Source organism: Culicoides brevitarsis, chromosome 2 (assembly GCF_036172545.1).
Source record: "Culicoides brevitarsis isolate CSIRO-B50_1 chromosome 2, AGI_CSIRO_Cbre_v1, whole genome shotgun sequence".
NCBI lineage: Eukaryota > Metazoa > Arthropoda > Insecta > Diptera > Ceratopogonidae > Culicoides > Culicoides brevitarsis.
Window position 1 is genome coordinate 9,428,093 of NC_087086.1, and position 27,448 is coordinate 9,455,540.

Sequence of the window (27,448 nt, forward strand, 5' to 3'; positions counted from 1 at the left end):
CATTCAAAGACACTTTCCATAATTTTTGATCAATTTCAAGCTTAAAAATTATCAAATGGGCCTTCAAAATAAAAATTACGTATTTTTTACGTATTTTTTATTTTTCAATTTTCAAGCTTAAGACCCATCAAAAAGACATTCAAAGACACTTTCCATAATTTTTGATCAATTTCAAGCTTAAAAATTATCAAATGGGCTTTCAAAATCAAAATTACGTATTTTTTACGTATTTTTTATTTTTCAATTTTTAAGCTTAAGAACCATCCAAAAGACATTTTCAGTAATTTTTTGATTAATTTCTTGTTTAAAAACTATCATATCAACATTCAAACAAAAATTAGGTACCTCCATTCCGTTATTGAAAACAAAAAATACAATTTTCGCCGAAATTTCGGGCCAAATGATTCATATTGATAACAAACACATATCGCATACAATTTTCGCCGAAATTTCGGGCCAAATGATTCATATTGATAACAAACACATATCGCAAGATAATAAATAAACACAGCTAGAAGATAAACAGGTAAAATAAATAGACTGATAATATTTGAAAAAATTTCAGTACATTTTCGTATTTCAAGCACATCAGAAATGACGAGTAAGAAGAGCAAAAATTTCATCAAATATTGTTGTCCAAAAAGTTACCATTTCCCCCCTTTTTAGCACACAGATTTGAGTCTTACTATTCGCAAAGCGGCATGGATTCGTTCCCAAGCCAAGCGGTTCAAGTTGGCGTCGATCAAGATGGTTCGGGCATCTATTTGGGACGCGCTCATCACAATGGCGACATAATTCCAGCGAAAGTTATTCCTGCCAAGAGTGCTGCTTACATTGCATGGGGCGGCGAAGAGATCTTAGTGAACAATGTTGAGGTTATGCGTGAAGTGAGATATCATTGGGTGCCTTGCGGAGATGGCGCTGTAAGTTTTTCGAGATCGAAAAAAGTCAGAATTTAATAAAAAATCTTAATTAAGGTCCCCCCAAGTGCGGTTCCTTTTGGAAGTACTGCTGATGGAGAAACTTTGTATGCAGGACGAGCCAATCACGAAGGTTCAATTACGCCGGGAAAAGTTCAACCGAGTCACGGTTGCTGCTACATTCCATTCGGAGGTGCTGAAGTTGCATGCAAATCTTACGAAGTATTGTGCTTGGATTAGATAATTTTTTGAGCCTTTTTTGGTGATAAGATAATAAAAAAGCTTATCAGTGTTATTGTACTAACAAGTTATTTGAATTTTGATTAGATATGAAGTTAATTTGTTGTTATAAAAAAATCATAAAAAAATTCGATTGAAATTTCAATTTCTGATGAAATCAATCTATTTTTGTATTGTTATTTTTTATCAAAAATCTGCGGGATCCGTTCTCTTCTGTGTGAATTAGTTACACTCTCGCTTCTCATTTCTTGACCAGTATACGATGATCATTGTTTATCTCTACCAACACTTGTACAGATCGTTTGAATGCAAGGGCAATTGAGAGAACAGTTGTTTTTTGTTATCAATCTATTTTTATGCATGATGTACGTCAGTACTTGCATCTCAGTACAAAACTCGTGTGATAATGAAAAATAATGTAAAAAATTACATTTCAAAAAATAAGTTTTTGAATGAAAAAAAATCTAAAAAGGAGAAACATTGACAAATATTTCGAAAAATTTAATTTTTTCAGTATTTTCGAAAATTTGAAATTTTTTTCGAACAATTTTCGAAATTAATATATTTGAATAATTTTATAAAAAATATTTTTAAATAACAATTTTTAAAGTATCTTGAATTCTTTTTTAAATTTTAAAATTCTTGACCATTTTTTCGAATTATTTTCGAAAATTTTATTTTTTTGTTAATATAAAACTATAAAATCAAATTAATTTTCGAAGATTTAAAAAAACTATTTGAACAATTTTCGAATATGCTTATGGTTTCTTGTAAAATTTTCGAAAAATTTGAACAATATTTCGAAAATTAAAACTCTTAATTAGTAATCTTCGAAAGTTTTTTTTTCGAAAATTTCAACTTTTTCGAAAATTTTGAAATAGTTTCAAAAATTGAAAAGTTTTTCGAAAATTCGAAAGAAATAAACTAAAACTTATTAAAAAGCACACAAAAACGAGAAACAAATGCAATGTGCAACGTTGGAATGTAAGCATTTAATAGACTGTCCAATTTTTCTAACGATAAATGGCAGTTTTATTAAATAAACAACAAAATCACAGCAGCTTTCGAGGCAGTTTTATAACGTAGAAAATCTTCTGTTAAAAATATGAGCTCCCTTATCACAATTTGAGTTCGCAGAAACTGTTGACGCTCGTCGCAACGATAATTTTTTCAAATCCTCAATTTTTGCTTGATAAATTATTTCAAATTCTCCCGTATCTTCCTCGCCATTCATCATCCGATCAACAACTACTTTGACAAGATCTTCGCAAATTTTACCACAAACACTGACACTAACGGGCGAATAAATTCCGAGGCATGGCGGGCGATTTATTTCTAACAGATATGGAACGTAGTCTTCTGTAATGACTAAAAATTTAAAATTTTTAATTAACTTTTTTGAAATTTTTATTAAAAAAGAAGAAAACTTACTCCAATCACATCCGTAAATCTCAAATCGACCAGATTTTAATTCCGTATGATGAGCAATTGAATGTGAAATTTTTCTTAAAGATCTCTTAATTTCAGGATAAATTGACTTTTCCCAAACTTCTCCTTTGCCGTATTCAGTTTCCAAGTACAAAATGAAAGTCCCGAGATTCCACCTAAAAATTTTTAAGGTAAGTTTTTAAGTAACTTGAAATTTATTTTAAATTTTTTGTCATATTAAATTAAATACTTTTTCAAAAAAAAAAAAATAAAATAAAAAAAAATTGAATTTAAAAAAAAATATTTTTTTTCTTGTTTTCGAAGGAAATTAATTAATAAAAATTAAATAAAAATTCAAATAAAATAATTAAAAAAATATAAGAATTTCCTGTTGAAATTTTTGAAAAATTTCTTAAAAAATTTGATAAAAAAAATTATCTAGTTTGTAACTGTTTTTTTTTATTTGAAGTTTTTTAATTTATAATTAATTTCAATCACAATAAGTTTTAAAAAAAATTATGAAAATTTACAATCAAAAAATTTTGTTCAAAAATTTTATATTTTTTTTATTTGCTAATTTTTTAGCTTTTTAATGTTAATTTTAATCATAAAATTTAGAAAAAAATAAAAAATTGTTCAGTTATTTGATTTTTAATTTTTTTTTTCAAAATTTGCTGAATAAAAATTAATTTAAATTTAAAACTAGATTTATAAAAATTAAAATTTTATGAAAAATAAATTTCAATTAAAATAAATTAAAAGATAAAAAAAAATAAAATTTACAGTTTCGAAAAAAAAAATTTAAGAGAATTTAATTTTTTTTTCGACTTTTTAAAAAGAAATAATGACAAAAAGTTAGAAATAAATTTAAAAATAAAATGAATTCATTAAATTTAATTAAAACTTACATGTGATGATTCGGCAAATTCTCATTCGAATTCTGATGCCAATACTTTTGCTGAATGCTGGCGTTAGTCAAGTGAATACTCTCATCAAAATTATCTAAATTGAATTCCTGCGATGCCAATTTGACGCTGCACACGGGATGGGACCAAGCATAAAAGTTCTCGCTATCTATCGAAACCAACAAATATTGCCTCAAATCGAATTTCGTGTTATAAATCAGTAACGGGCGCTCAATATACTTTTGCACAATAAACTTTTCCACGGGCCTCGCCTCAACATGTTCCATAATTTTCGCCGGATCATTGAACAATTTGATGCCTTGCCCCTCGCCACTGCTCGTCGGCTTCACGAGCCAAATATTTTTCAAGCCATCATGATGTCGCCATGGCCAATAACGCCCAATGGTTTCAGCAACACTCATAATTCCGAGAATGTAGTCGTCGATGCGCGCAGTTTCCTCATCGTAAATCACGAATTTTCCCCGCTTTTCGATGCAAATGTGACGATAAGCCTCAGATAAATCAAAAAATTCATCGGTTTCGTTCAAATAAGGATTTTCATCATAGACGTCGTTACTGCGAGTGGTCTCGGTTAAAGCTTCTACATGTTCAAGCACAATTTTGAACGCATAATCTAAGACGCCGTGATCAATTCGAGGCGTGTCGTCGTCAATTTCGGCATCATTGTCGTCATTTTTAGCGAAATGCACCAAAATATCGCTGCACGCATTGAGATATAAAATTAAATTTGTGGCGACTGTCAGTCTGAAGTCATTTTTAAATTCCTCGATTTGCTCTTTGACACTCAAATTGTAGCTGCGTGGGCAATTTAACGCGTCGCAATGCTTTTTGGCGCGACGATTTATTTTTTGCACAGCTTTGCATAAGCCGTCTTTCACCCAAAACTCCATATCTTCAACATGGGTCTTGTTCATCATCGTGGCAAAATTGTACGGAACATAAAAATGAGGTTGTTCGGTCCACACAAATTTCGGTCTTCGTATTCCGAGCATCTTACTTAACAACGCTTGCTCATAAATGTTACAATCTTCGCTTTTTTCCAACAACGCCATGTCCGAAATCTTCGTCGTGCTATTCCGAAACGGGTTGTCGATCACTTCAATGTACCCCCGTTTCGCCAAATGATATTTTATTTGAGGCACATTCCATCCGCCGACAACTTTGAAAATTTTTCCCTCCTTAATTGCCGCATCAACGCGTCTCTCCAACTCCTGATAACGGATTTTCAACTTGTCAAGCTCCGTTTTACTGAGTCGCCGTTTCGGGGTAGGACGTAATTCGACTGCAGTTGCCATTTTTTATTTTTTTCTTCTTCTTCTTGAGACCGATCTATGCGACAATCAGATGAAAACTGACAAGATCACGATCGCGACAAACAATGAAGAACAGTGGCTGGCGTTATTTTTGTGCAGCGCATCCTAAAAATAGGCAGTTATTACAAAACTGTTTTGCTTCGCAGTTCAAGAGTCAGATAAATATTGATTTTTTTCACACGTCTGACGATGCGAGGTGCGAAGATGTCAAAGGGACTTGTGAGTGAAAGTAATTTTTACCTGCTTTTGTGTTGATTTCCTGCTCTTTTTACTGCATTTTTGAAGGTAAAGGGACAAAAATTAGTATTTTTGTTAGTTTGTCGTCGACTTTTGTGATGAAAACATCAAAAATGTTGAATTTTTTGACAATTTTTGTGATAATTTTTTGTGTTTTTGCTGTTTTAGATGTAAAATCTGAAGAAAATTGCAGTGAAATATTCAAATTGGGGAATGATGAGTTCGGAAAAATAAATATTGGGCGCATACAAGTAGTTGTCCCGAAGAAACTTGTTGACACGGGCTTTGAATTGGAGGTTTTGTTTGGAATTGATGAATTTCCTGTCGAAGTAAGTTCATTTTATTTAGTTTTTTTGAAAATTTTGTTGTAAAATTTTAATTCTTTTTTTTTTACCGCATTTCGAAGAAAAAATGCGGGATTAAACTTTTAGCCGTTTGCGGGATTAGCCATTTTTGACAAATCTAGCTCCAAATGGATAGAAATTTGTCAGAGGGCTCTAATTTATCATTTTTAATCATTTTGCAACTCAAAACTGCCAAAAAATTGAAACTGAAAAAATTTTTTTCCTTTGACATAGTTTTGTTTTGAAAACTAAATCAAGAGCAAAAAAACTGTGTCAAAAACTGTGTCAAAGCAATTTTTGTCAAATCTTGCTCCAAATGGATAAAAATTTGTCAGAAGGCTCTAATTTATCATTTTTAATCATTTTGCAACTCAAAACTGCCAAAAAATTGAAACTGAAAAAAATTTTTTCCTTTGACATAGTTTTGTCAAATCTTGCTCCAAATTCATCAAAAGGCTCTAATTTATCATTTTTAATCTTTATATAACTCAAATTTTCTAAAAAAATTGAAACTGAAAAAAAAAATCCTTGTTTTGAAAACTAAATCAAGAGCAAAACTACTGTGTCAAAACTGTGTCAACTTCAAAGCGATGTCCATTTTTGTCAAATCTTGCTCCAAATGGATAAAAATTTGTCAGAGGGCTCTAATTTATCATTTTTAATCATTTTATAACTCAAAACTGCCAAAAAATTGAAAAAATTGAAACTGAAAAAAAACTGTGTCAAAAACTTTCAAAGCGATTTTTGTCAAATTTGAAATGGATAAAAATTTGTCAGAGGCTCTAATTTAGTTTTGACATAGTTTTGAAAACTAAATCAAGAGCAAAAAAACTGTGTCAAAAACTGTGTCAAAGCGATTTTTGTCAAATCTTGCTCCAAATGGATAAAAATTTGTCAGAGGGCTCTAATTTATCATTTTTAATCATTTTATAACTCAAAACTGCCAAAAAATTGAAACTGAAAAAAATTTTTTCCTTTGACATAGTTTTGTTTTGAAAACTAAATCAAGAGCAAAAAAACTGTGTCAAAAACTGTGTCAAAGCGATTTTTGTCAAATCTTGCTCCAAATGGATAGAAATTTGTCAAAAGGCTCTAATTTATCATTTTTAATCATTTTGTAACTCAAAACGGCCAAAAAATTGAAACTGAAAAAAATTTTTTCCTTTGACATAGTTTTGTTTTAAAAACTAAATCAAGAGCAAAAAAACTGTGTCAAAAACTGTGTCAAAGCAAATTTTTGTCAAATCTTGCTCCAAATGGATAGAAATTTGTCAGAAGGCTCTAATTTATCATTTTTAATCATTTTGTAACTCAAAACTGCCAAAAAATTGAAACTGAAAAATTTTTTTTCCTTTGACATAGTTTTGTTTTGAAAACTAAATCAAGAGCAAAAAAACTGTGTCAAAAACTGTGTCAAAGCCATTTTTGTCAAATCTTGCTCCAAATGGATAAAAATTTGTCAGAGGGCTATAATTTATCATTTTTAATCATTTTGTAACTCAAAACTGCCAAAAAATTGAAACTGAAAAAAATTTTTTCCTTTGACATAGTTTTGTTTTGAAAACTAAATCAAGAGCAAAAAAACTGTGTCAAAAACTGTCAAATCTTGCTCCAAATGGATACAAATCAATCAAGGCTCTAATTTTTCATTTTTAATCATTTTGTAACTCAAAACGGCCAAAAAATTGAAACTGAAAAAAAATTTTTTCTTCGACATAGTTTTGTTTTGAAAACTAAATCAAGAGCAAAAAAAACTGTGTCAAAAACTGTGTCAAAGCAATTTTTGTCAAATCTTGCTCCAAATGGATAAAAATTTGTCTGAGAGTTCTAATTTATCATTTTTAATCATTTTATAACTCAAAACTGCCAAAAAATTGAAACTGAAAAAAAAATTTTCTTTGACATAGATTTGTTTTGAAAACTAAATCAAGAGCAAAAAAACTGGAAAAACTAAAAAAATCTTGTCCAAATGGATAAAAATTTGTCAGAGGGCTCTAATTTATCATTTTTAATCATTTTATAACTCAAAACTGCCAAAAAATTGAAACTGAAAAAAAATGTTTTCCTTTGACATAGTTTTGTTTTGAAAACTAAATCAAGAGCAAAAAAACTGTGTCAAAAACTGTGTCAAAAAAAAATGTCAGAGGGCTCTAATTTAAAATCATTTTACTGTGTCAAAGCCATTTTTGTCAAATCTTGCTCCAAATGGATAAAAATTTGTCAGAGGGCTCTAATTTATCATTTTTAATCATTTTGTAACTCAAAACTGCCAAAAAATTGAAACTGAAAAAAATTTTTTCCTTTGACATAGTTTTGTTTTGAAAACTAAATCAAGAGCAAAAAAACTGTGTCAAAAACTGTGTCAAAGCCATTTTTGTCAAATCTTGCTCCAAATGGATAAAAATTTGTCAGAGGGCTCTAATTTATCATTTTTAATCATTTTATAACTCAAAACTGCCAAAAAATTGAAACTGAAAAAAATTTTTTTCTTTGACATAGTTTTGTTTTGAAAACTAAATCAAGAGCAAAAAAACTGTGTCAAAGCCATTTTTGTCAAATCTTGCTCCAAATGGATAAAAATTTGTCAGAGGGCTCTAATTTATCATTTTTAATCATTTTGTAACTCAAAACTGCCAAAAAATTGAAACTGAAAAAAATTTTTTCCTTTGACATAGTTTTGTTTTGAAAACTAAATCAAGAGCAAAAAAACTGTGTCAAAAACTGTGTCAAAGCGATTTTTGTCAAATCTTGCTCCAAATGGATAAAAATTTGTCAGAGGGCTCTAATTTATCATTTTTAATCATTTTATAACTCAAAACTGCCAAAAAATTGAAACTGAAAAAATTTTTTTCCTTTGACATGGTTTTGTTTTGAAAGTGTATGAAATTGCAAAAGGGTCATGAGGAGTACGAAAATGTGACTTGAGGAGTACGAAAATGTGAAATGAAGAGTACAAGAAAACGTGATATATAACATCGAAATGCGGTATAGTATGTCGTCCTCTAGACGACTACTTTCTCTATTTTTTTCCTTTTTTATTGTAAAATTTTTAATATTTTTTGTGAAATTAATTTTTTTTGTAAACTTTTTGATTCAAAAAAATTTTGTAAAAATTTCAATATATTTGGAAATTTTTTGTAAAATTTTTATTTTTTTTTTGTAAAATTTTTAATTTTTTTTGAAAATTTCATATTATTTTTAAAAGTTTATAATTTTTTTGAAATTTTTTAAAATTATTTTTGAATTTTTTTAGGAAAAGGACTTACCAAAATTAGAAATTAGTGACGATGAAGCCACAGTTCTCGACTCAATACGTTCAGGAGAGGCAGTAAAGTACGCAGTAATCTTCAATTTAGCGAAAAAACCTCCAAAAGTCGTTCGTGTTGCGGTTAATGATTGGTCAGGCTTCTCTCCGAACATCAAAATTTCTCAAATAATGTGTGATGTTTCAGGTAACTTCTTATTTTTCATCATTTTCATTCGTCTCAATTGTTTTTTTCTCTTTTAGGTCCTGAAACTACCCCATTTTTCATGTTGTCACACATTTTTCGGCCATCTCGTGCAAAATTACCTTCAGTTCGGTGTACCATGGATTACAACTTTTACTTTGGCTATTGCGGATTTCATCTGAATTTGAATAAAACTCATCCGCACATCATTCCGTTAAGCGACGTGCCTTCCAGCGAGGTTACTAAACTCTATTTCGGCGGAGAAAGCGATCAAAGTCGCTCAAAAGTGCACACTTTAACAGCAGATTTCTGTCAATCCTTCCCGAATGTTGCTGTTTACGAGGCTTTTGGATTAGGACTCGTTGAAATCCATAAAAATTCGTTTCAGGATTGCTTGAAACTCGAAACTATTGATTTGTCGCACAATAATTTGACGTTCCTTGATGCGGATTTGTTTGAATTCAACACGAAGCTGCGCGGAATGTTTCTTGGAGTTAATCAATTGGTGAAAATATCGCCGGAAATGTTTCGAAACACGCCACTTTTGGAGGAAATTATTTTTTCGTATAACAAATTGACAGAATTTCCCATAAAATTGATGCGAGAAATGAAGTTTTTGACGAAAATTTATTTGCATGAAAATGAGTTGGTGGATTTGGATGAACGTGAAGTTGTTAAGAAGTTTCCGAATTTGAGGGAAATTTTGTGGATGTGTCCAAATAGAGTCAATCACGAGAGAATGGATGAAATTCATGAGTTTTTTAATGGTTTGAATATCACAACGGAGGAGAAATATTGTCAGACAAGGAAATAAAAAAAAATATTAAAATATAAAAATTATAAAAATATTTAAAAAAAAATTATAAAAAATTTTAAAAAAATATTTTAAAAAAATTTAAAAAATTATTTAAAAAATATTTAAAAAATATTTTAAAAATTATTTTTTATTATATTTAAAAAATTATTTAAAAAAAATTTTATTTAAAAAAAAAATTTTAAAAAATTATTTAAAAAAAAATTAAAAAAATATTTTAAAAAATATTTAAAAAAAATTATTTTAAAAAATATTTTTGAAAAAAAAATTTTAAAATTAAAAAAAATTTTTTTAAAATAATTATTAAAATTATTTAAAAAAAAAATAATTAAAATTAATTAAAAAAATATTCAAAATAATTATTGTTAAAAAAATTTAAAAATTTTAAAAATATTAATTTTTCTTAAATATTTTATTTGACATATTTTAATTTTTCAATTTCTAAAAAAATAAAATAAAAAGCATTTTTATTCTTTTAAATGATTTATTTTTTCAATAAAATCAGTTTTTTATAGCGAAAAAAATATTCTCTCATCGAAAAATTGACAAGAGAGTAGAAATTTGTAAGTGACACGCGAGTTTTCCGGCGCATCGATCATGTTTCATTAATATCACAGATCAGAAGATTGATTGATTGAAAGAAGAAAGTTCAATAAAAATAGTTTAGAGGCAAAAAAAAAAACTAAATAATTCTAAGAAAAGTAGGACTCTGCTTTAACGCCATGATTGTTCATGATGAGAATAGGAGTCACCGCCGCTGCTTCCGCCATGGGAATATCCGCCATGAGATTCTTGATGGTGTGGAACATGAACGGGATATTTGTGTTCGACGGGGACTTCCTTCAAAATTGGGACTTTGTGTTCTTGATGGACGATGTAAGGCTTCTCGATTTCAACCTTGACTTCGTATGGTTTTGGTACCTCGACGGTGTATGGGACCTTTTTCTCGACAACGTATGGTTTTGGTACGGGAACCTTGACTTGAACGGGATATGGTTTCTCTACTTCGACTTTGTATGGTTTGTCAACGGGGACCTTGACTTCGTATGGAACCTTCTTTTCGACAACGACTGGGTATGGTTTCTCAACGGGCACGTGGTATGGTTTTGGGACCTCGACGTGGTATGGTTTGTCGACCTAATGGAAAAAAATTGATTTGATTAATGAAAAATTTAAAAAAAAAATTAGTTGAATTAGCTGAAGAAGCGATTTTCAAATTTTTTAACTGTCAGTTTTTGAATTGACATTTACGAAATTTCTGTCAAAAAATTATTTTTTTTTTATTAAATTTAAATTTTTACAAATTTTTTACCAAAAATTAAAAAAAAAAATAAAAAATGAACGTTTGAAATGATAATTAAAAATAAAATATTTAATTTAAAGCTTTAAAAAAAAATAAAAACTTCTTTAAAATTTTTTTAAGAAATCTGTTAAATACAAAGTTAAATAAAAATTATGGTTGAATTAGCGTGAAAGTAATTTTCAAATTTTTAACTGTCATTTTTGAATTGACATTTGAATTAATTTTTCATGAATTTTTAAAATTTTTAAGTAAATTCATGATTTTATGACAATTTTCAAATGTTTTTGTAAAAAAAATATGTTTTGATATTATTATTTAGAAAAAATTATCAAGATTTTTTACTTGAATTAATGAAAAATTAATTTAAAAATTTTTAACGGTAACTTTTTGAATTGACATTTACGAATTTTCTGCTGAAACTGTCAAATTTTTCAAATAAATTCAGTTTTTAAACGTTTTTAAACCAAAATTCATCTAAAACTCATCAGAAAATTTGAAAAATGGCTTCAAAATTTTAAATTAAAATTTTTTTTTGCAACACTTACAGGTACTTTCACTTCAACGGGCACCTTCTTGATGACAGTGTATGGCTTTGGAACAGGGACTTCGTATTTCGTTTCAAAGGGAACCTTCTTGACAACTTCGTAGGGTTGTGGCACTGGGACCTTAACCTCAACTGGGATCTTCTTAACAACTTCATACGGTTCGGGAATGTGTACTTTCACGGGATATGGTTTGTCAACGGGCACCTTGACTTCATAAGGGATCTTCTTGACGACTTCATAAGGCTCCGGAACATGAACGGGATATTTGACGACTTCCTTAATGTGAACTGGGACCTTTTTCACAACTTCATAGGGTTGTGGTACGGGCACTTTCACTTCATAAGGGACTTTTTTCTCGACAGTGTATGGAACGTGTTTCGTTACGTGGTATGGGACGGGCACCTTCTTTTCGATCGTGATGGTTTTGATGTGTTCATGATGATGATGATGATCGTGTCCAAAGTCACCGAACGAATCGTACAATCCGCGTTTCTCCAATTTGGATTCCTTTTCGTCGGATTTCTTTTCAGCTGCAGCAGCGAATGCTGTTGTAGCCAGAACGGCGAGACAACAGGTGGTCAAAAACTGCAATGGAAAGAAATTTTTTAAACAAAATATTTGCATAACGCGAAATGTTATCGGTGCTAATAAATCTCCCGCATTGAAAGTGAAGTAAAACTTGAAGTGTGCAGGAAATGTCATGCGGATTGAATAACAATCAACGACGACGACGACGAAAAATGAAGCAGTTACATTTTTAAAAATGCAGGACAGTGACATTTATTAAGTCAAAATTATTTGACTTAAGCTTAATTATAATTAACTTAAGTTTGACTGAAGTCATATTATTTAATTAAAAATCATTTTTTTTTTAAATTTTCAAATAAAGTGTGATTTCTTGACTTAAGCTTAATAATAACTGACTTAAGTTTAACTTAAGCCAAATTAAGCGACTTAAGTCAAATTAATTAATCAAAATATTATTTTTTTTTTGGATAATCTTCAAAAAATATATTTTTTTTTAGAAAATTTTACAAAAAAATGTAATTTTGATTAATTAATTTGACTTAAGTCACTTAATTTGGCTTAAGTCAAACTTAAGTTACTTATTTTGAATAATTTTAATTTTTTTTTAAACTTAAGCTTAAGTCAAAAGTTTGTTAAGTTAAAATATTTAACGAAAAATTGAAAAATCTTCAGCTTTAACTTAAAATCTTTAAAAACAAATTTTTTTTTGACTTAAGCTTAAGTTTAAGTCATTAATTTTTTAAGCTCTGACTTAAAGTTTCACTCGCTTGTCCTTTACAATGTTGCGCTGCTCGCCTTGCAACACATATAAATCAGTAATTAGCCAACATTAAAAGAGGCAGTTAAGGCATTAGGTAAATTATTAATTCATCAAGATACGCCACAATTGTTGTAATAAAGTAATAAAGTTGTAGCGCAAGTAACGTTGAGATTCGCAGTAGACCATTCAAAATTATTATGTGTGTTTAACCGCCGCATGCCGCTGCCTGCATAATAATAGTAATAATTACGTTGCACAAGAGGTGCTTTATTTAATGCAACTCAATGATCTGCGATTAATGCAACTTTTCGAAGGATTTAGAAAATATCCATGGCGCATTACGCAAATCTGAAGACAAACAAAAGAAATCTCGTTTCAATCACATAATCGGAGCCCGTTTTACGAGTCGTTGATCGGTCGAGTGGAATTAAACACCTCACTTTGCGTGCAATGGATACATATGTGAGTCAAACATATCGAGTTATGAATGAATGTTACGAGAAAGAGAGTAAAAAGAGTAGTAATAATAATAATAAGCGTAATAGTCGTAAAAATAAATAAATAAATTATTTTTTAAATTATAATCGTAACAGTTTGTAATTAAATGAAATTAATGATATAATACTTGGGCGTCACACTGTGGAATTATTTATTTGTTTAACTGTAACACATTTTTTTCTACTGTGTTTGTTTTTCATGGCAGATGTGATGAAAAGGCGTTTTATGTTTTTTTTTTAACTAGAGTGATGAGATAATTAATAAAATTAAATTTTTATGAAATTTTGTGCAATTTTTTTGGAATAAAATGCAATTTTTGGATAATTATAATGAATTTAGAGAAATAATTTTTTGTTTTTTTTATATTTTTCCTAAAATTTTATTTTTTTTTTTTGTTTTTTTTTTGCAAAATTAAAATTTACTTAAATAATTAATAAAATATTTTGATTGAAATTTTATTTATTTTTATTCGATTTTTATAAAATTTTTAATTTATTTTTACAAAATAATAAAAAATAAAATTTTTGAAAACTTTTATTTAATTTAAATTAATTTTTTTTATTTTAATTTAAATAAAAATTTTTATAAATGTGAAATATTTGTAATTAACAAGTGATTTTTTTATTTTTGAATTATCTTTATGTTGATGAAATGGCTTCCCTTGAAAGTTTCAGAATGAATTCAGAAGCCCGAAATTTTTTTTATTAAAATTTATTTTTTTTTATTTTTCGGAAAATTTTAAGGAATGTAATTTCCAATTTTAATTAAATGAGTAAAAGTTAAAAAAAAAATAGATGAAACGTATTTTTTTTAACTTTTTCAAGTTTTGTTTAAAGAAAAATTAAACTATTTAAAAAAAATAAAATATTGAAAAAAAAATTTAAAAGGATAATTTTTAAAAAAATTCACCAGACGCCTCCATCAAAAGTACATATTTTACTTTGTAAATTTTTATTTTTAAAAATTTGACACAGTGATCAACATATGAGACAAAACTCGCTTTGAAATGTCTTCAATAACCACTTTTAGATACTATCTTCATTTTTATATCGATCGACTTTTATGTAATTTTACATTCAAAAGAGTTGTCTCGAAAGTTCCTTGTTCAATTTAATTTTTGTAAATTTTTTTCACTTTTAATTATTTCGATGAGATTCTCATATTTTGAGTTTAATTTTATTTTTAGTCCTTTTTCTTTCATGCAATTTTCACTAAATTATTTTTTTTAAAAAAAATATTTACCAATTTCATTGTTTTTTCTTTCACTATTTCACGTCTTCAACTAACTAATAAACAAAAAAAATAAATGAAGTAAATAGAACAGACACTAAACAGATATTGAATTACCGGTGGTATGTCTTGCTTTTTATATACTTGGATCCAAAAAATTTTTTGTACCTCGCATAACGTACTTGATCCCCTCCGTCTCGTTATTTCTCGTACAATGCATGATCTCCCGTTTACCTACACACACTCCGCATCATAAATGGGGTAATTTTCCGTAGTCCACAAAAAAAAACCTACCTACCGAAGAAAATGCCGTACAAAAAATTACTTTCGCTGTCTATCTAATGAATATACAGTTAAAAAACTCACGTAAATGGCGATTATTGTAACATATTTATTCATTTGGTACAATAAATGCATAAAGTCGAATGCATTCACATGTCGTTTTGTTGTTGTTGTTTTTTTAAATAGTTGCGTATGGTCATGAATCTGTAACAGTAAAACCAGCAGCAAGAAACTGACTGTCGGATTTAATTTTTTTTTTCGTGTGTCTTGTTACATATGTGTTACATATTTTTTTCTCTTGGGTCCCTCGTGAACATTTTAATAACAATTCTTTTGGAGACAGACCCTTCAAAAAAGTCTCGTGCCTTCGCTTCATGTAAAAAATCAATCGCGTGCTTTTCATCGATTTACATTTTGAGGAAATTTGTTTTATGAAACACTCAAAAAGTTAAATTGATCGTATTTCGATATAAAATTTCAATTACGATGACCAGAAGACTAAACCAAACCAGAAATGAATCACAATTGATTGACTTCCTCTCTTACTTCCACATGCGCCGCGGCATACAAAAAGGGAAGCTATGATAATTTGCGGCGCTGTGGTTTCGGTAAGTGTAAAGTATGTGAGTTTAATCGAATTTTGATATTTTTTAAAGTACTTTTGATCGCTTCCTATTTAGTGCGAGATTACAATCGAGTTGGAGCATGGCACAGTGAAATCAGGTTAATGGGAAAATTTATAAAATAAACGATGGTTAATTTATTATTTTTAGTTAGATATTAAATCAAAATGCATTTTAAACGGTAAAAACTTTAATTTGATGAAAAAAATAGCGAGAAAAATCAAAACGTTAGGATTCGGAAACGATTCTAAGAAGGTAAGAATATTTTTTAACACGTTTTTAATTAATAAATCGGAAAACGAAAAATACTCAAAAATTTTAAAATAAATAATTAATTTAATTAAATCTCTAATTAAATTAATTTAATTAAATAATTAAAATTTAATAAAATTAAATAAATTAATTAAATTGTAAAAAGATAAATTTTTAAGTTATGTCTTGACATTTTTGAAATTGACAAATAAAGAAGTGAAAAATAAAATTAATAAAAATTTGGCTTTTTTTTAAATTGAGTCAATGTCAATACAATAGTATCACAGGTTTTAGTCAAATTGTTGAAAAGTGATGCTTTCTTGTAAAAAAATTATTTTTTTGAAGATATGTTAACTTTCAGATAATCTGGAAAGAGACCCTTGATGCATTTTGTAAGTAAAAACGAGCAAATTAAAGCTAATTCGTTGTTTGACACTCATTAATTCAGTTTGTTTCAACATATCGCTAATTCTGGTATACCAATTTTGGACCTATTTGAATCAGTCAGTGATCTCAATGCTTGATTTTGTACCTTTTGTAATTCATTTAAATCAGTTTCATTGTTCAAAATTAAATTGGAGCTGCATGTTTGATGTTCATAGTATTTAACTCTTTAGTTCTTCTTGGAGATCTGCAAATAAATTCTTAGATACCTCAGAGAGCATAGCACTTCTTTTATACTCTTTCAGCTTCAAATATTAAAAGCTTTCATAACCTACAGAGAAAAAAAAATGTCAATCTAGAACAGAAATTAAATTTAAAGATATACTTACATAAAATCAATTTTGTTAATTCTATAATTTGATAAAAACTAATTGATTTTTTAGAATTTTATAAAAGCTTGAATAAAAGTTTAATTTAAAAATTATATTCAAAAAAAAATTGTTATTTTTGATCGAAAACTCATCCTTTAATTTTGAAGCTCTTCAAATCTTTAATATTTAACTTTTACTCTTTTTTACTTTGTAAGAAAATTTGTAAAAAACCATCCCATGAGAATTCGAATGAAACGTAATAATCACTCCATAAATCTCTTCAAATATTTCAAAGCCTTCATGCATTTTCTCTCTTCAATCAACAAAAAATGGACTTGAAATTGTCGTAACAAGCTACAAACGGTCATGCCTTCACTTCTAATGTATAACCGATAAGGTCGTTGATCGGTTACGAGTTACGTCGCTCATGTGTAAATAGAAACATTTATCATGTATATTTATTAAATTCATGTTTTCCCGGTTTTTGGTTGATACACAAAAAAAAAATCCAATTGACAATTATTTTTAAAAAGTGTCAAAGTGACCTAGTAGCTTCAATTTGATTTTTATTACCTTGCTTTGCTTTTTATTCAAAAAAAAAATATCTTTCAACTAGAAGGATCTTTGATGCTCTTTTTAAAAATTCAGATTTTGACCTCCTTTCCAGTCAAATTATTAAATTGCAATCCAATTAATTAATATTTAATAATAATAATTTAAAAAAGAGATTTTCATCGGTTTCATCGTACTTAAGCGTCACCCCCTGTGATCAAATAGGTTTTTTTTACTTAAAAGATTAAATGTTTTTTTTTCTTTAATTGAGTGCAAAAAGTTTAAATTGACACAAAAAATCGGTTTATCTCATTTAATATGCGTTTTCAGCATATGTTTGGCAACCTTGCAATGCCTTTTCTTTTTTGGACGCACAACATCGAAAAAAAAGAGTGTTACAACGAATAAAGTAACATTTGAAACGCCAAAGAGGCATGTCGTTGAACAATTACAACAGCCAACATATTTACTTATAAAAATTCATAAAAATAATAAGAAACGTAATAACTAATTATTTATCGTGCAAGTGTGTAAGCAATATACATTTTGCCTGCACTAACTGTAACAAATAGCATAATAATAAGACAAGTTTTTTTTTGTTGCGGATTTTTTTTTAAATTTTTCGAATACAGAAGAAAATTGTATTTAAGTTAAATAGGTATGACACATCAACACGACTTGTTTATTTTTTTTTTGTTTTTCTTCATAAATTTAATGTTTACTCGCTGCTTCGTTTTACGTTCATTCATTCATTTATGTTGCAAATCTCTGCGAATTAAAAGTTATGCAATGTAAAATAAATTGTAACGATATTGAGATTATCTCTCTTTTTTTCGAGTTTCATTTAAACGAATATAAAACACATAATATGTATAATAATTGTAATAATAATAATGAAAGGGAATGTCATTTAACATAAGAGTTTTTGCACTAATTTTTATTAGTCTTGTCAACCGTCAACTTATTGCAGGTCTCTTGTTAAATTGTGTTAAGTCACATTTAATTATCAATAATTTATGGATTTTTTTGTGCGTGATGAATGGATTTTTTTTTTACTTTTAAAGAAAAAAGTCGTAAATATTGAACGATAAAATAAAAATAATTGAAGAAAGTAGTTAAATGTGTGAAAAGGATGTTGACCTGTCGAGATTATGAGAAGATTTGTGTTTTACATGAAGTAAATATGATTGTAAACAAACAAATCTTCTCATAATCTTGACAGGTTAACATCCTTTTCATTCGTTTTTCCTGATACAAAAAGTTTCGTAATATGTTAAATTAAATAATTTATTTGTAATAATTATTTTTTATTATGTTGCTGAGTTGTAAGTAGATTTATCGGCCAACGCCTTTGAAAGTGCCAACTTGACACGTTTTTAGCACGTTTATTGATATATAAACTCGTGAACGATTATTGATATTTTTTTTAATTAAATTGTTCAATGGGGTGACTTTGTGTATTTTTGATAAATTTTCAATTTCAATTTTTTTTGACAGATTCAGTTGGTTTTTTTTTTTAATAAGAAAAATTGATATTTTTTTGATGAATTTTATATTTTTTTTCAGATTTGACTTTATCAGCATGATTCTGACGAATCAATATTTTCTATGAAAAAATTTTCTTGGCAGCTTCTTTGTATATTGTACGATATATTCGTAAATGCCAACAGCAAACTACTATTTTCTGTTAGATAATACTTTCGAACCAGTGTTTCTATTGCTTTGTAGCTACTTAGACGAATTTAATGTTAGTAAGTTATAGAAGACTCTCTTGAAGGAACAATGGAAACTATTCTTTTTGCTTTTGTGAGCACATCTTAACACAGAATCACCTTAATATCAATAAAGCGAGTGATACATAATTTTTGGGACTATTTTCAATATTTATAAGGAAGTGTATCTGTTCAGGATCTTGATTCATATTGAAGTTTTAGTTAATAAGATATTATAGTTCAAAAGACACGTTGAGCTCATACATCACTTGAACTTAGCTTTGAGCATAATTTTATAAACTTATCATATGTTTCGCCTCATATTTTAATTAAAGTGTAAAAATTTGATGTATCAACTTTCTTGAATATCTTCTTTAATTTCCATAAAAACTGGCGCTGCAAAAAAATAAATTTTAATAAATATTTAAAATAAAATAAATAATAAATAAATATTAAAATATATTATCAAGTTACCCCATTTAACAGCTCTCCGTTAATAACTTACCTCCATTTCATTAAATTCACACAATAAAAAAAGACAAACAACATAAAAAAAATGATTGACTTCAATTGTTTCAACTTGACTTAATAATAATATATATCTTTTCAAAAGCCCAATGTAACCAACATGCAACTTGTCTAACAAAAATTCAACAAGACATCGCTGGCTACAAAGAAAACATGAAACAGGATGACCTAGTTTCAGATTTTGTCATGATTTTAAATTATTATTATTACAAAAATGATTGAAAGTGAAATTTGGATTAACTGGCTGCTGCTGCTGTTTTTTTTCTTTCAACATAAGTCGACATGAGTCTCGAGCCAACTCACGACGTTGTCGGATAAAAGTGTCGCGTCCTTGAAAATTGTAATTGCCTTTCTATTGAAATGAAAAAAAAAATATATTAATCTATAAAAAAAATGACTTTACGATTCTCTTCTTATGAAATATATTTTTTTTTTTGTATTTTGAAAAAAATGAGGATATTATAGCCTTGGACTCTTTAAGTGCGAAAGATGTAACGAAGGCTAGGCATTTTTTTTTAAAAGAGAAAGATAGCAGGGTCGAAAATATTTTACGTCAATAAAAAACTTAATGCTGTTGCTTTTAAGAATAAGAAGAAAATTTTGTTGTAAAAGTAAAAAATAAAAGCTAATTAAAATAATTTACTTTTTCTTAAGTCACAGTTTTAAATAATTATCATTAATATAAATAATTAATAATTAAATAATTAATTAAATTAAAATTAAAAAAAATAAAAAAATAAATAAAAAACATAAAATTATAAAAAAATATTTTTTTTAATTTTAATTTTTTCAAAAATAAAAAAAATAACAAAAAAAATAATTCACTTAGCAAAAAAAAAAAAATAAAATTAAAACAAATATTTATAAAAACGATTAAAAAAATCAAAAGAATAAAACTTTCATGAAAAATATTTTTATTTTATTTTTTTTTTTAATTTAGCCTCTAATGCTTTAATCTAAATTAAGAATTTTTTATAAAAAAAAACAATATTAAAAAACATAAAATTATAAAAAAAAATTTTTTTTAATTATAATTTTTTTAAAATTAAAAAAATAACAATAAAAATATTTTCACTTTTCAAAAAAAATTTTTTTTTAAAAACGATTTAAAAGAATAAAATTTTCATGTAAAATATTTTTTTTAAAATTTAGTCTCTAATTAAGAATTTTTTATAAAAAAAAATATATTTTTTGAAAAATTTTTTTGACTTCAGATTTTAATTAATTAAAACATTTTAAAAATAATTTATGAGGAAAATCATTTCTTCAATCTTAAAATAGTAAAAACAAAATTAAAACTTACATCGATGCTGTCGATTATACAATCGCAATAAGTACGAACAACAGCTGATGATAGTGTAAAGACCTGTTTTAAACGTCATTCCACGGCATTAGAAACTGCTGTGTCAAAACTACTTTTTTTTTAATTTGCGTATCGTTTTGTATGTTAATCTTATCGTCACTTTAATGCTTAGATTATTCGCGACTTCAGTCAGGAACTGCAAACGTAGTTTATCATTAGAAAATTGTCGTCGATCGGTTATTGCATTTGGAAATCACGAAAGAAAAATGTCTTCGGCTCCATTAAATGGAAAATTCGGTCTTCCCAAGCGTTACGGTGACTTTTCGCCGAGTGTTTGGTACGTTCCTTATCAGTAAAAAAAAAATTTTTTAATTAATATTTCTCATCTTTTCAGGGTAGAATACATTCAATTAGCAGCTGAATACAAACCTATCAACTTGGGTCAGGGTTTTCCGGATTACCATGCCCCGAAATACGTTTTGCAAGCCTTAGCTGACATCGCGAACAGTCCGAATCCCCTGATGAATCAATATACGCGCGGTTATGGGCATCCTCGTCTCGTTCAAGCACTTGCCAAATTATACGGAGGTCTCGTAAATCGCCAAATAAATCCAATGACGGAAGTTTTAGTGACAGTTGGAGCCTACGAGGCGCTCTATTGTGCCATCCAGGGGCATGTCGATCACGGCGACGAAGTTATTATCATCGAACCTTACTTCGATTGTTACGATCCGATGGTTCGTTATGCGGGCGGGATCCCTCGTTTCATTCCGTTGAAGCCAAAAAAGACTTCTGGCGAGATTTCTTCCGAAGATTGGGTCTACGACGAAGCCGAATTGGAAGCTTTGTTCAATGAAAAAACGAAAATGATCATTTTAAACACGCCTCATAACCCTCTCGGGAAAGTTTTTAACCGCAAAGAGTTGGAAAAAATCGCTGAACTTTGCATTAAACACAACGTCGTGTGCATCAGTGACGAAGTTTACGAGCACATGGTGTTCGAACCCTATGAACATGTTCGAATTTGCACGTTGCCCGGCATGTGGGAACGCACCATCACGATCGGGTCTGCTGGAAAAACCTTCAGTGTCACCGGTTGGAAGATCGGATGGGCCTACGGACCAAATAATCTTCTCACTAATTTGATGACGGTCCATCAAAATTGCATTTATACCTGTTCGACACCCATCCAAGAAGCCATCGCTCTCGGTTTTGAACACGAATTGAAGCAACTCGCGTCGCCAGAATGCTATTTCAACTCAATTTCGAAGGAATTGAAGCCGAAACGGGATTACATGGCGAAATTTTTGAGGGAAGCTGGAATGACGCCAACAATTCCGCAAGGCGGGTACTTTATGGTTGCCGATTGGAAGGCATTGGCGCGAAAAGTTGACTTGAATCAGGAATCGGACAAGTACCGGGATTACAGATTCACGAAATATATGACGAAAAATGTCGGTTTGCAAGGAATTCCGCCCTCTGCCTTTTATAGCGAAGGAAATAAACATTTGGCGGAGGATTTTGTGCGTTATTGCTTCTTCAAAACTGACGGAGTTCTTGAACAAGCTGCTGATATTCTAAAAAAATGGAAGTAAAATTAATTTTTTTCGCGAGCCAAGCTCAAAATTTTCTGTTGCAATAAAGACAACTATATTTTTTCAGGTAAATTTACTTTTTTTTTGCTAAAAATTCAAGACTACGATGATTTTTTGTAAACCCAAACACTGTCAACACCATCCTCAATAGCATCAATTAGCTTCAAATGCTTTTGTTCGAACGGAAATCGACACGCAATGACTTTCGCTTCTTCCGATAACTCTTTGCCAAGTTTCGTCTCGAGCTCGGGCATCATTTGTTCGACTCCGAAGATCACAACGCAGTCATACGGTGTCGTATTGAACTTCCACAAGTCTCTTTTGAAGAATTTTGTGTTGCTTGAAACGCCATTTTTTAGTGCGGCGATTCGGGAAAAAAGCACAAGAAATAAATTCAACTCAACTCCGTCGGATTTCCAGCCTTTTCGGGCAGTTTCAATGACAATTCGCCCGTCGCCGGATCCAATATCGAGTAAACGACCCTTTTTCGCGGGCAGACACGAGAAAACGTTTTGCATTTGTTTCGTTGTTGCTGGCACGTAAGGCAGGCAGTATTTTCGGAAGGCAGGAGCGACAAATGGGAAACAAATGACACTCAAACCGACAGCGGTGACGCCTAAAAAATGATTTTTAATGGAGAAATTTGGAATGACAGTAAAAAAATTCAATGAAAAATTAGGAAAAACTCACCTGAAAGCCCAATCAAGTACTTTCCATAACCAGAAGATGCTTTTGGAGGCCCGGAATTCGCATTTATTTTCTCAAATTCTTCCATTTCTCGTTCAAAACATTGCTCGACACGATTTTGACACCTTTTTCATATACAAAAAAGCCGATCTCGACCAGTATATGAAGCGTTCGAGTCGAATTGCCGGCAAATTTTTATTCAAAACAAACATGAATCATTTTTATTGTTGCTGTGATAAGAAATTTTGATGGAATTTCAGTCAAAAAAATTAAATTTTCGTTAAAATTTGTTGAAAAAATGTTTAAATTCGAGACAAACACGTCTCTGATCATTTTGGCATCAGTTCTTTTTGCGTCGTTGCCAGTTTTGTACGTACTTAGCGATTGGGAACGGAAGCACAGAGCCACAAGTGAGTTTTTAAAACATCAAAAAATCCTTGAACTAATTATTTTTATGGTTTTAGAGTTCCTGAATCGTAAATTGAGTAAGTAACAATTGGATTTCATAGAAAAATATGCTCTATGTGCTTCAGGAAAACCATTTTTTATCAATTTTTATACGGATTTACGGGAATTAGAGCAAATTGTGATCAAGAATTTGATGAAAAATGCATTTTTAGAGGAATTTTATAAGTTTTCACGTCAATCCGAGTGTTTCTTGAACGATTTTTCTTTAAAAATCGAAATCCGCGTAGATTTTTTGTCGTTTTAAAGCATGAAATTCATTTCAAATCTTTTCTAATGCAACCAAAAAACCACAAAAGTTGATAAAATCTCAGCTTCTCATGCATTTTGATGCATTTACTGCATTTTAGTGCATCAAACATCGCGATCGCGGAAACATTACTTAAAAATTTTTAATATTTTTTTGCAAAAATCCTCAGTAATTCATTAAATTTCGTTCAAATCGGTCGAATTTCTAAAAAAAAAAATTAAAAAATAAATTAATGGCTTTTAATCTCCCATGGACAGATTTATCTCTTGTTTGTATGCCGTTACGAACGTTAGATGAGCTCGTTAATTTCTACAAAAATCCCGTTCCATGGAAGACGTTGGTGAAACCCTTAACTCCGAGAACAGGTCCAATAAAATTCAAGCCATTTACCGATGCCGAAAATGACGGAGATGAGGAAAAATTTTCTGAAAATCGTCGTGAAATTTTGGTTTGTCATGATTTTAAAGGTAATTTTTTGTTGGTTGAATTAAAAATTAATTCTAATTTTTTTTTAAAATGAAATTAGGAAATTATCGCGAGGACAGTTACATAAGTGAAGCGAGCAAATGGGACGGTTATCGTTTCTACAATTGGTATGGAATTGATATCTTTTGCTATTTCAGTCACGATTTGGTTTCTGTTCCAACGTTGCAATATATTAATGCTGCGCATAAGCATGGCGTCGCGGTTTTAGGTAAAAAATTGTGATTTTTTAAATATTTTTTTAATTTTTTAAAATTATTTTTAAATTTATTTTTAACTTTATTTAAAGGATTTAATTTAATTAAAATTTTAATTTATTTTTTTTTTTATTTTGTTAAAAAAATAATTAATTAAAAAATTCATTTTTAATTTAATTCAATTTAATATACATAATTAAATAATTTTTATAATTTTTTTTTTAAAAAATTTTTTTTAAATATTTTCATGAATTTCCTATTGTTTTTCGATATTTTTTAGTTTAAAATTTCTTATGAACTTTAAAAATTTTTTTCAAGCAAAAAATAATTAATTAAAAAATTATTTTTAATTTTATTCTAATTAATTATCAACTAATTTTTATATATTTTTTTTTTCAAAAATCATTTTAAAATATTATTGTTAATTTATTTAATTTTTTTTTTAATTATTTGTAATTACATTTTTTATTAATTTTTATTTATTTTATTTTTTTTATTTATTTTTTTAATTTTAATATTTTTTATTTTTTTTTTATTTTTTTAGGAACATTCATCGCTGAATTCGCTCCCGGGCGACTCATTATGGAAAAAGTCTTGGAATCACGCGAAAAAGTTGAACAAATTGCGGATAGTTTAGTTCTTGTAGCCAAATATTGCGGCTTTGAAGGTTGGTTAATGAATATCGAATGTCCTATCGAAAAGGAAAAAGTACCGTTACTCGTGTAAGATACGAAAATTTCCATTTTAAACTCAATTTTCATTAAAATTTCTTATTTTCAGAGAATTTTTGGAATACCTAACTGCTCGTGTACGACTTGAAATCCCCAATGGACGCGTTATTTGGTACGATAGCGTCACCATCGACGGAAATCTTCTATGGCAGAATCAAGTCAACTCAAAAAATCTGTAAAAATTCAAAATTTTCCTAAAATTTTTATTAAATTATTTTTTTTTTCAGCATTTTTTTCGAAAAAAGTGACGGCATCTTCCTCAACTACAATTGGTCGGATCAACAAATGCAACGAACTTTATCAGAAGTTGAGCGTTTCAACCGTTTCAAGGACGTTTTTGTCGGAATTGATGTCTTTGGGCGAGGTCAAGTCGCTAAATTACAATCTCACAAGACGTTTCAACGCATACCGGAACAATTTTCCGTCGCTCTTTTCGCTACGGGATGGACTTTGGAGTCAATTGAGGTCGAGATGAAACATGCGCGCCAACCCATGTTCACGCAAGAACTTAATTCGCGCTTTTTAGCACGCGATCGCTTGTTTTGGGGGCAACTTTGGCCCATGCTGACGATTTATGGCCCAAACCAACTGCCTTTTTACACGTCTTTTTGCATTGGATCCGGAGAATTTTCAAACAGGTTAGGAATGCGCGTCAAAAGAAAGCCTTGGTTCGACTTACGAAAGCAGGAAATTCAACCTTGTAACCCCGAATTAGAGAGATGCTTCGAAGACAGCTTTGACGGAGGCTCGTGTTTGTCTTTTGAAAAGACTTTTATCGGAAAAATTGAACGACTTTTCGTTTGCGATTTAGGTTATGTCAAAAATCTCCTTGTTAGCGTCGCTTTTAAGCGAAATTATCGCACGATCGATCTGAATTTAATTCTGAAACTCAAAAAATCTCCTTTTGATAAGGAAACTTGTTGGTTTTTGGTAGAAAAAAATTACGCGGGAGATATGGAGAAGGTAAACAAAGCATCAGATGATGACGATGTGAGATCAGCAATCGACAATTTACAAAATCGAGGAGTGCGCCATCTACCGTTCGTTAATTCAATTAACGGATGGGAGGTTAGGTAAGAGGTTTTCTTTAAAAAAATGATTTTTTTTAATAATTTTTTGAAATTTTTAATAGACATCACCTGTTACGCCTCTATCGGGGACATACCTTGAACGATATCGGCATAAAAATAATTGGTTCGCAAGAAATTCCGGAAGATGCGCAATTATTGCTTGGAGCGCTCTCTATACACGAGGTCGATCTATAAACGTTTCCTTAATTTTTTTTCTTTATTTTTTCAAAATAAACTCTTAAAACAATTCAACTCTTAATTTTAAAGATTTTTTTTTCAATTTGGCGGAGGTCCATACGCGTTCGAAGGTTTGTTCTCTTTGTATTTGATAAAGAACACTTCCGGTCTCGAAGCTTCCGTCGTCGAAGGTACTTCAATTGGTCGCTCAGCCTCAGGTTTCTTCACCAAAACATAAACCAAAGTCTTGTGTTCATCCTGCTGTGGTAATTTTACGGGTTTCGGCGTTGGAGGCGTCGGTGCTTTAATAAAGACAATTTTGTAATGCTTCCGTACTTGTTCAACTTCTTGCTTTTCCGGTTCGTGTTCGGGATATTCTTGCGGCGGCAAGTGAACATAAACGTTTTTCGTGATCAACGTTTGTTTGGCAGGCAATGGGGCAGCGTAATTGTCTGTGGGAGGAGCGCCATACGAAGATGGCGGCGGGGGTCCGTACTGATCAGCTGATCGAAAACGACTTGGCGGTTCGGGACGACCTTGAACTGCTATCAAAATAGTAACAAAAACCTAAAAAAGGCAAAAAATCACGAAATTAGGTTAATTTTCATAAAAAATTCACTTCACCAGTAGAAAATTATGTAATTTCTAAAAAATTGAATTAAAAACATGACTCGCTTACCAAAATTGATTTCATTGTTTTTGTGACTGCACTTTTGATTTTTATTAAATTTTAATTTAAACGACGATCACTGATAAAAGTTTTCGATACAATGACACGGAGTTCGATGAATGCAGTCGATTTTATAGGATTCAAAATAAAAGCAAAACGTGTACGTGACAATAGTAATTTTTGTGCGCCAAAGAGTCGGAAATTTCGTCAAATTAGTATTCCTCATGGATATTTCAAGGTAGTTACTCGTTTTTAATGGGAGATTACGAGAGTTTTTGAATGTTTCGTGTAAATTCTTTGCTGTAACGATTTTTTGGCACTAATTTTGGTTATTATTGTCTGGGGATGCTTGAATAACGAACGATGACGGAAAAGTTGTAAATAATGTTGTTTATTTTTTTTTAGTAAAAAGCAGTGAAAGTTCTTGAGAAATTTCATTTTAAAAATTAATAAGGCCGCTCAAAGTACACCTCAATAGTTTTGTCCAAAATTTTTGAAATAAAAATGGGGGCAAAAAAAAATTTTTTTTGAAATACTTTTTTTCATAAAAAATGACAACATTTTAAAAATTTTTTAGCGTT

General features: G+C 29.4%; 7 protein-coding genes across 7 annotated transcripts; 3 read left to right on the top strand and 4 right to left on the bottom strand.

Annotated features, from left to right (window-relative positions):
* Positions 1–576: 576 nt before the first annotated feature.
* On the top strand, positions 577–1,227 carry LOC134831623 (uncharacterized). Its single transcript, XM_063845411.1, has 3 exons — positions 577–601; positions 667–923; positions 978–1,227. Exons 1-3 carry the CDS (start codon positions 595–597, stop codon positions 1,158–1,160), a joined length of 447 nt encoding a protein of 148 aa, XP_063701481.1. The 5' UTR covers positions 577–594; the 3' UTR covers positions 1,161–1,227.
* A 2,265-nt stretch (positions 1,228–3,492) lies between these two features.
* On the bottom strand, positions 3,493–4,809 carry LOC134828471 (tubulin glycylase 3A-like). Its single transcript, XM_063841450.1, has one exon. It carries the CDS (start codon positions 4,807–4,809, stop codon positions 3,493–3,495), a length of 1,317 nt encoding a protein of 438 aa, XP_063697520.1.
* A 5,576-nt stretch (positions 4,810–10,385) lies between these two features.
* LOC134828472 (uncharacterized) lies at positions 10,386–19,222 on the bottom strand. The gene is made up of 3 exons (XM_063841451.1): positions 19,217–19,222; positions 11,520–12,104; positions 10,386–10,808 (listed from the first exon to the last, which is right to left on the bottom strand). The coding sequence occupies exons 1-3, from the start codon at positions 19,220–19,222 to the stop codon at positions 10,386–10,388; spliced, it is 1,014 nt and encodes a 337-aa protein (XP_063697521.1).
* Positions 19,223–20,606: 1,384 nt separating this feature from the next.
* Positions 20,607–22,204, top strand: LOC134829932 (kynurenine aminotransferase). Its single transcript, XM_063843231.1, has 2 exons — positions 20,607–20,879; positions 20,937–22,204. The coding sequence occupies exons 1-2, from the start codon at positions 20,707–20,709 to the stop codon at positions 22,135–22,137; spliced, it is 1,374 nt and encodes a 457-aa protein (XP_063699301.1). The 5' UTR covers positions 20,607–20,706; the 3' UTR covers positions 22,138–22,204.
* On the bottom strand, positions 22,162–22,950 carry LOC134829934 (ATP synthase subunit C lysine N-methyltransferase). Its single transcript, XM_063843232.1, has 2 exons — positions 22,828–22,950; positions 22,162–22,753 (listed from the first exon to the last, which is right to left on the bottom strand). The coding sequence occupies exons 1-2, from the start codon at positions 22,910–22,912 to the stop codon at positions 22,239–22,241; spliced, it is 600 nt and encodes a 199-aa protein (XP_063699302.1). The 5' UTR covers positions 22,913–22,950; the 3' UTR covers positions 22,162–22,238.
* Positions 22,951–23,039: 89 nt separating this feature from the next.
* On the top strand, positions 23,040–26,267 carry LOC134830084 (cytosolic endo-beta-N-acetylglucosaminidase). Its single transcript, XM_063843449.1, has 8 exons — positions 23,040–23,234; positions 23,289–23,309; positions 23,797–24,006; positions 24,066–24,233; positions 24,764–24,941; positions 25,000–25,125; positions 25,178–26,023; positions 26,083–26,267. Exons 1-8 carry the CDS (start codon positions 23,123–23,125, stop codon positions 26,213–26,215), a joined length of 1,794 nt encoding a protein of 597 aa, XP_063699519.1. The 5' UTR covers positions 23,040–23,122; the 3' UTR covers positions 26,216–26,267.
* Positions 26,234–26,920, bottom strand: LOC134830085 (uncharacterized). Its single transcript, XM_063843450.1, has 2 exons — positions 26,877–26,920; positions 26,234–26,764 (listed from the first exon to the last, which is right to left on the bottom strand). Exons 1-2 carry the CDS (start codon positions 26,889–26,891, stop codon positions 26,297–26,299), a joined length of 483 nt encoding a protein of 160 aa, XP_063699520.1. The 5' UTR covers positions 26,892–26,920; the 3' UTR covers positions 26,234–26,296.
* Between the last annotated feature and the right edge of the window lie 528 nt (positions 26,921–27,448).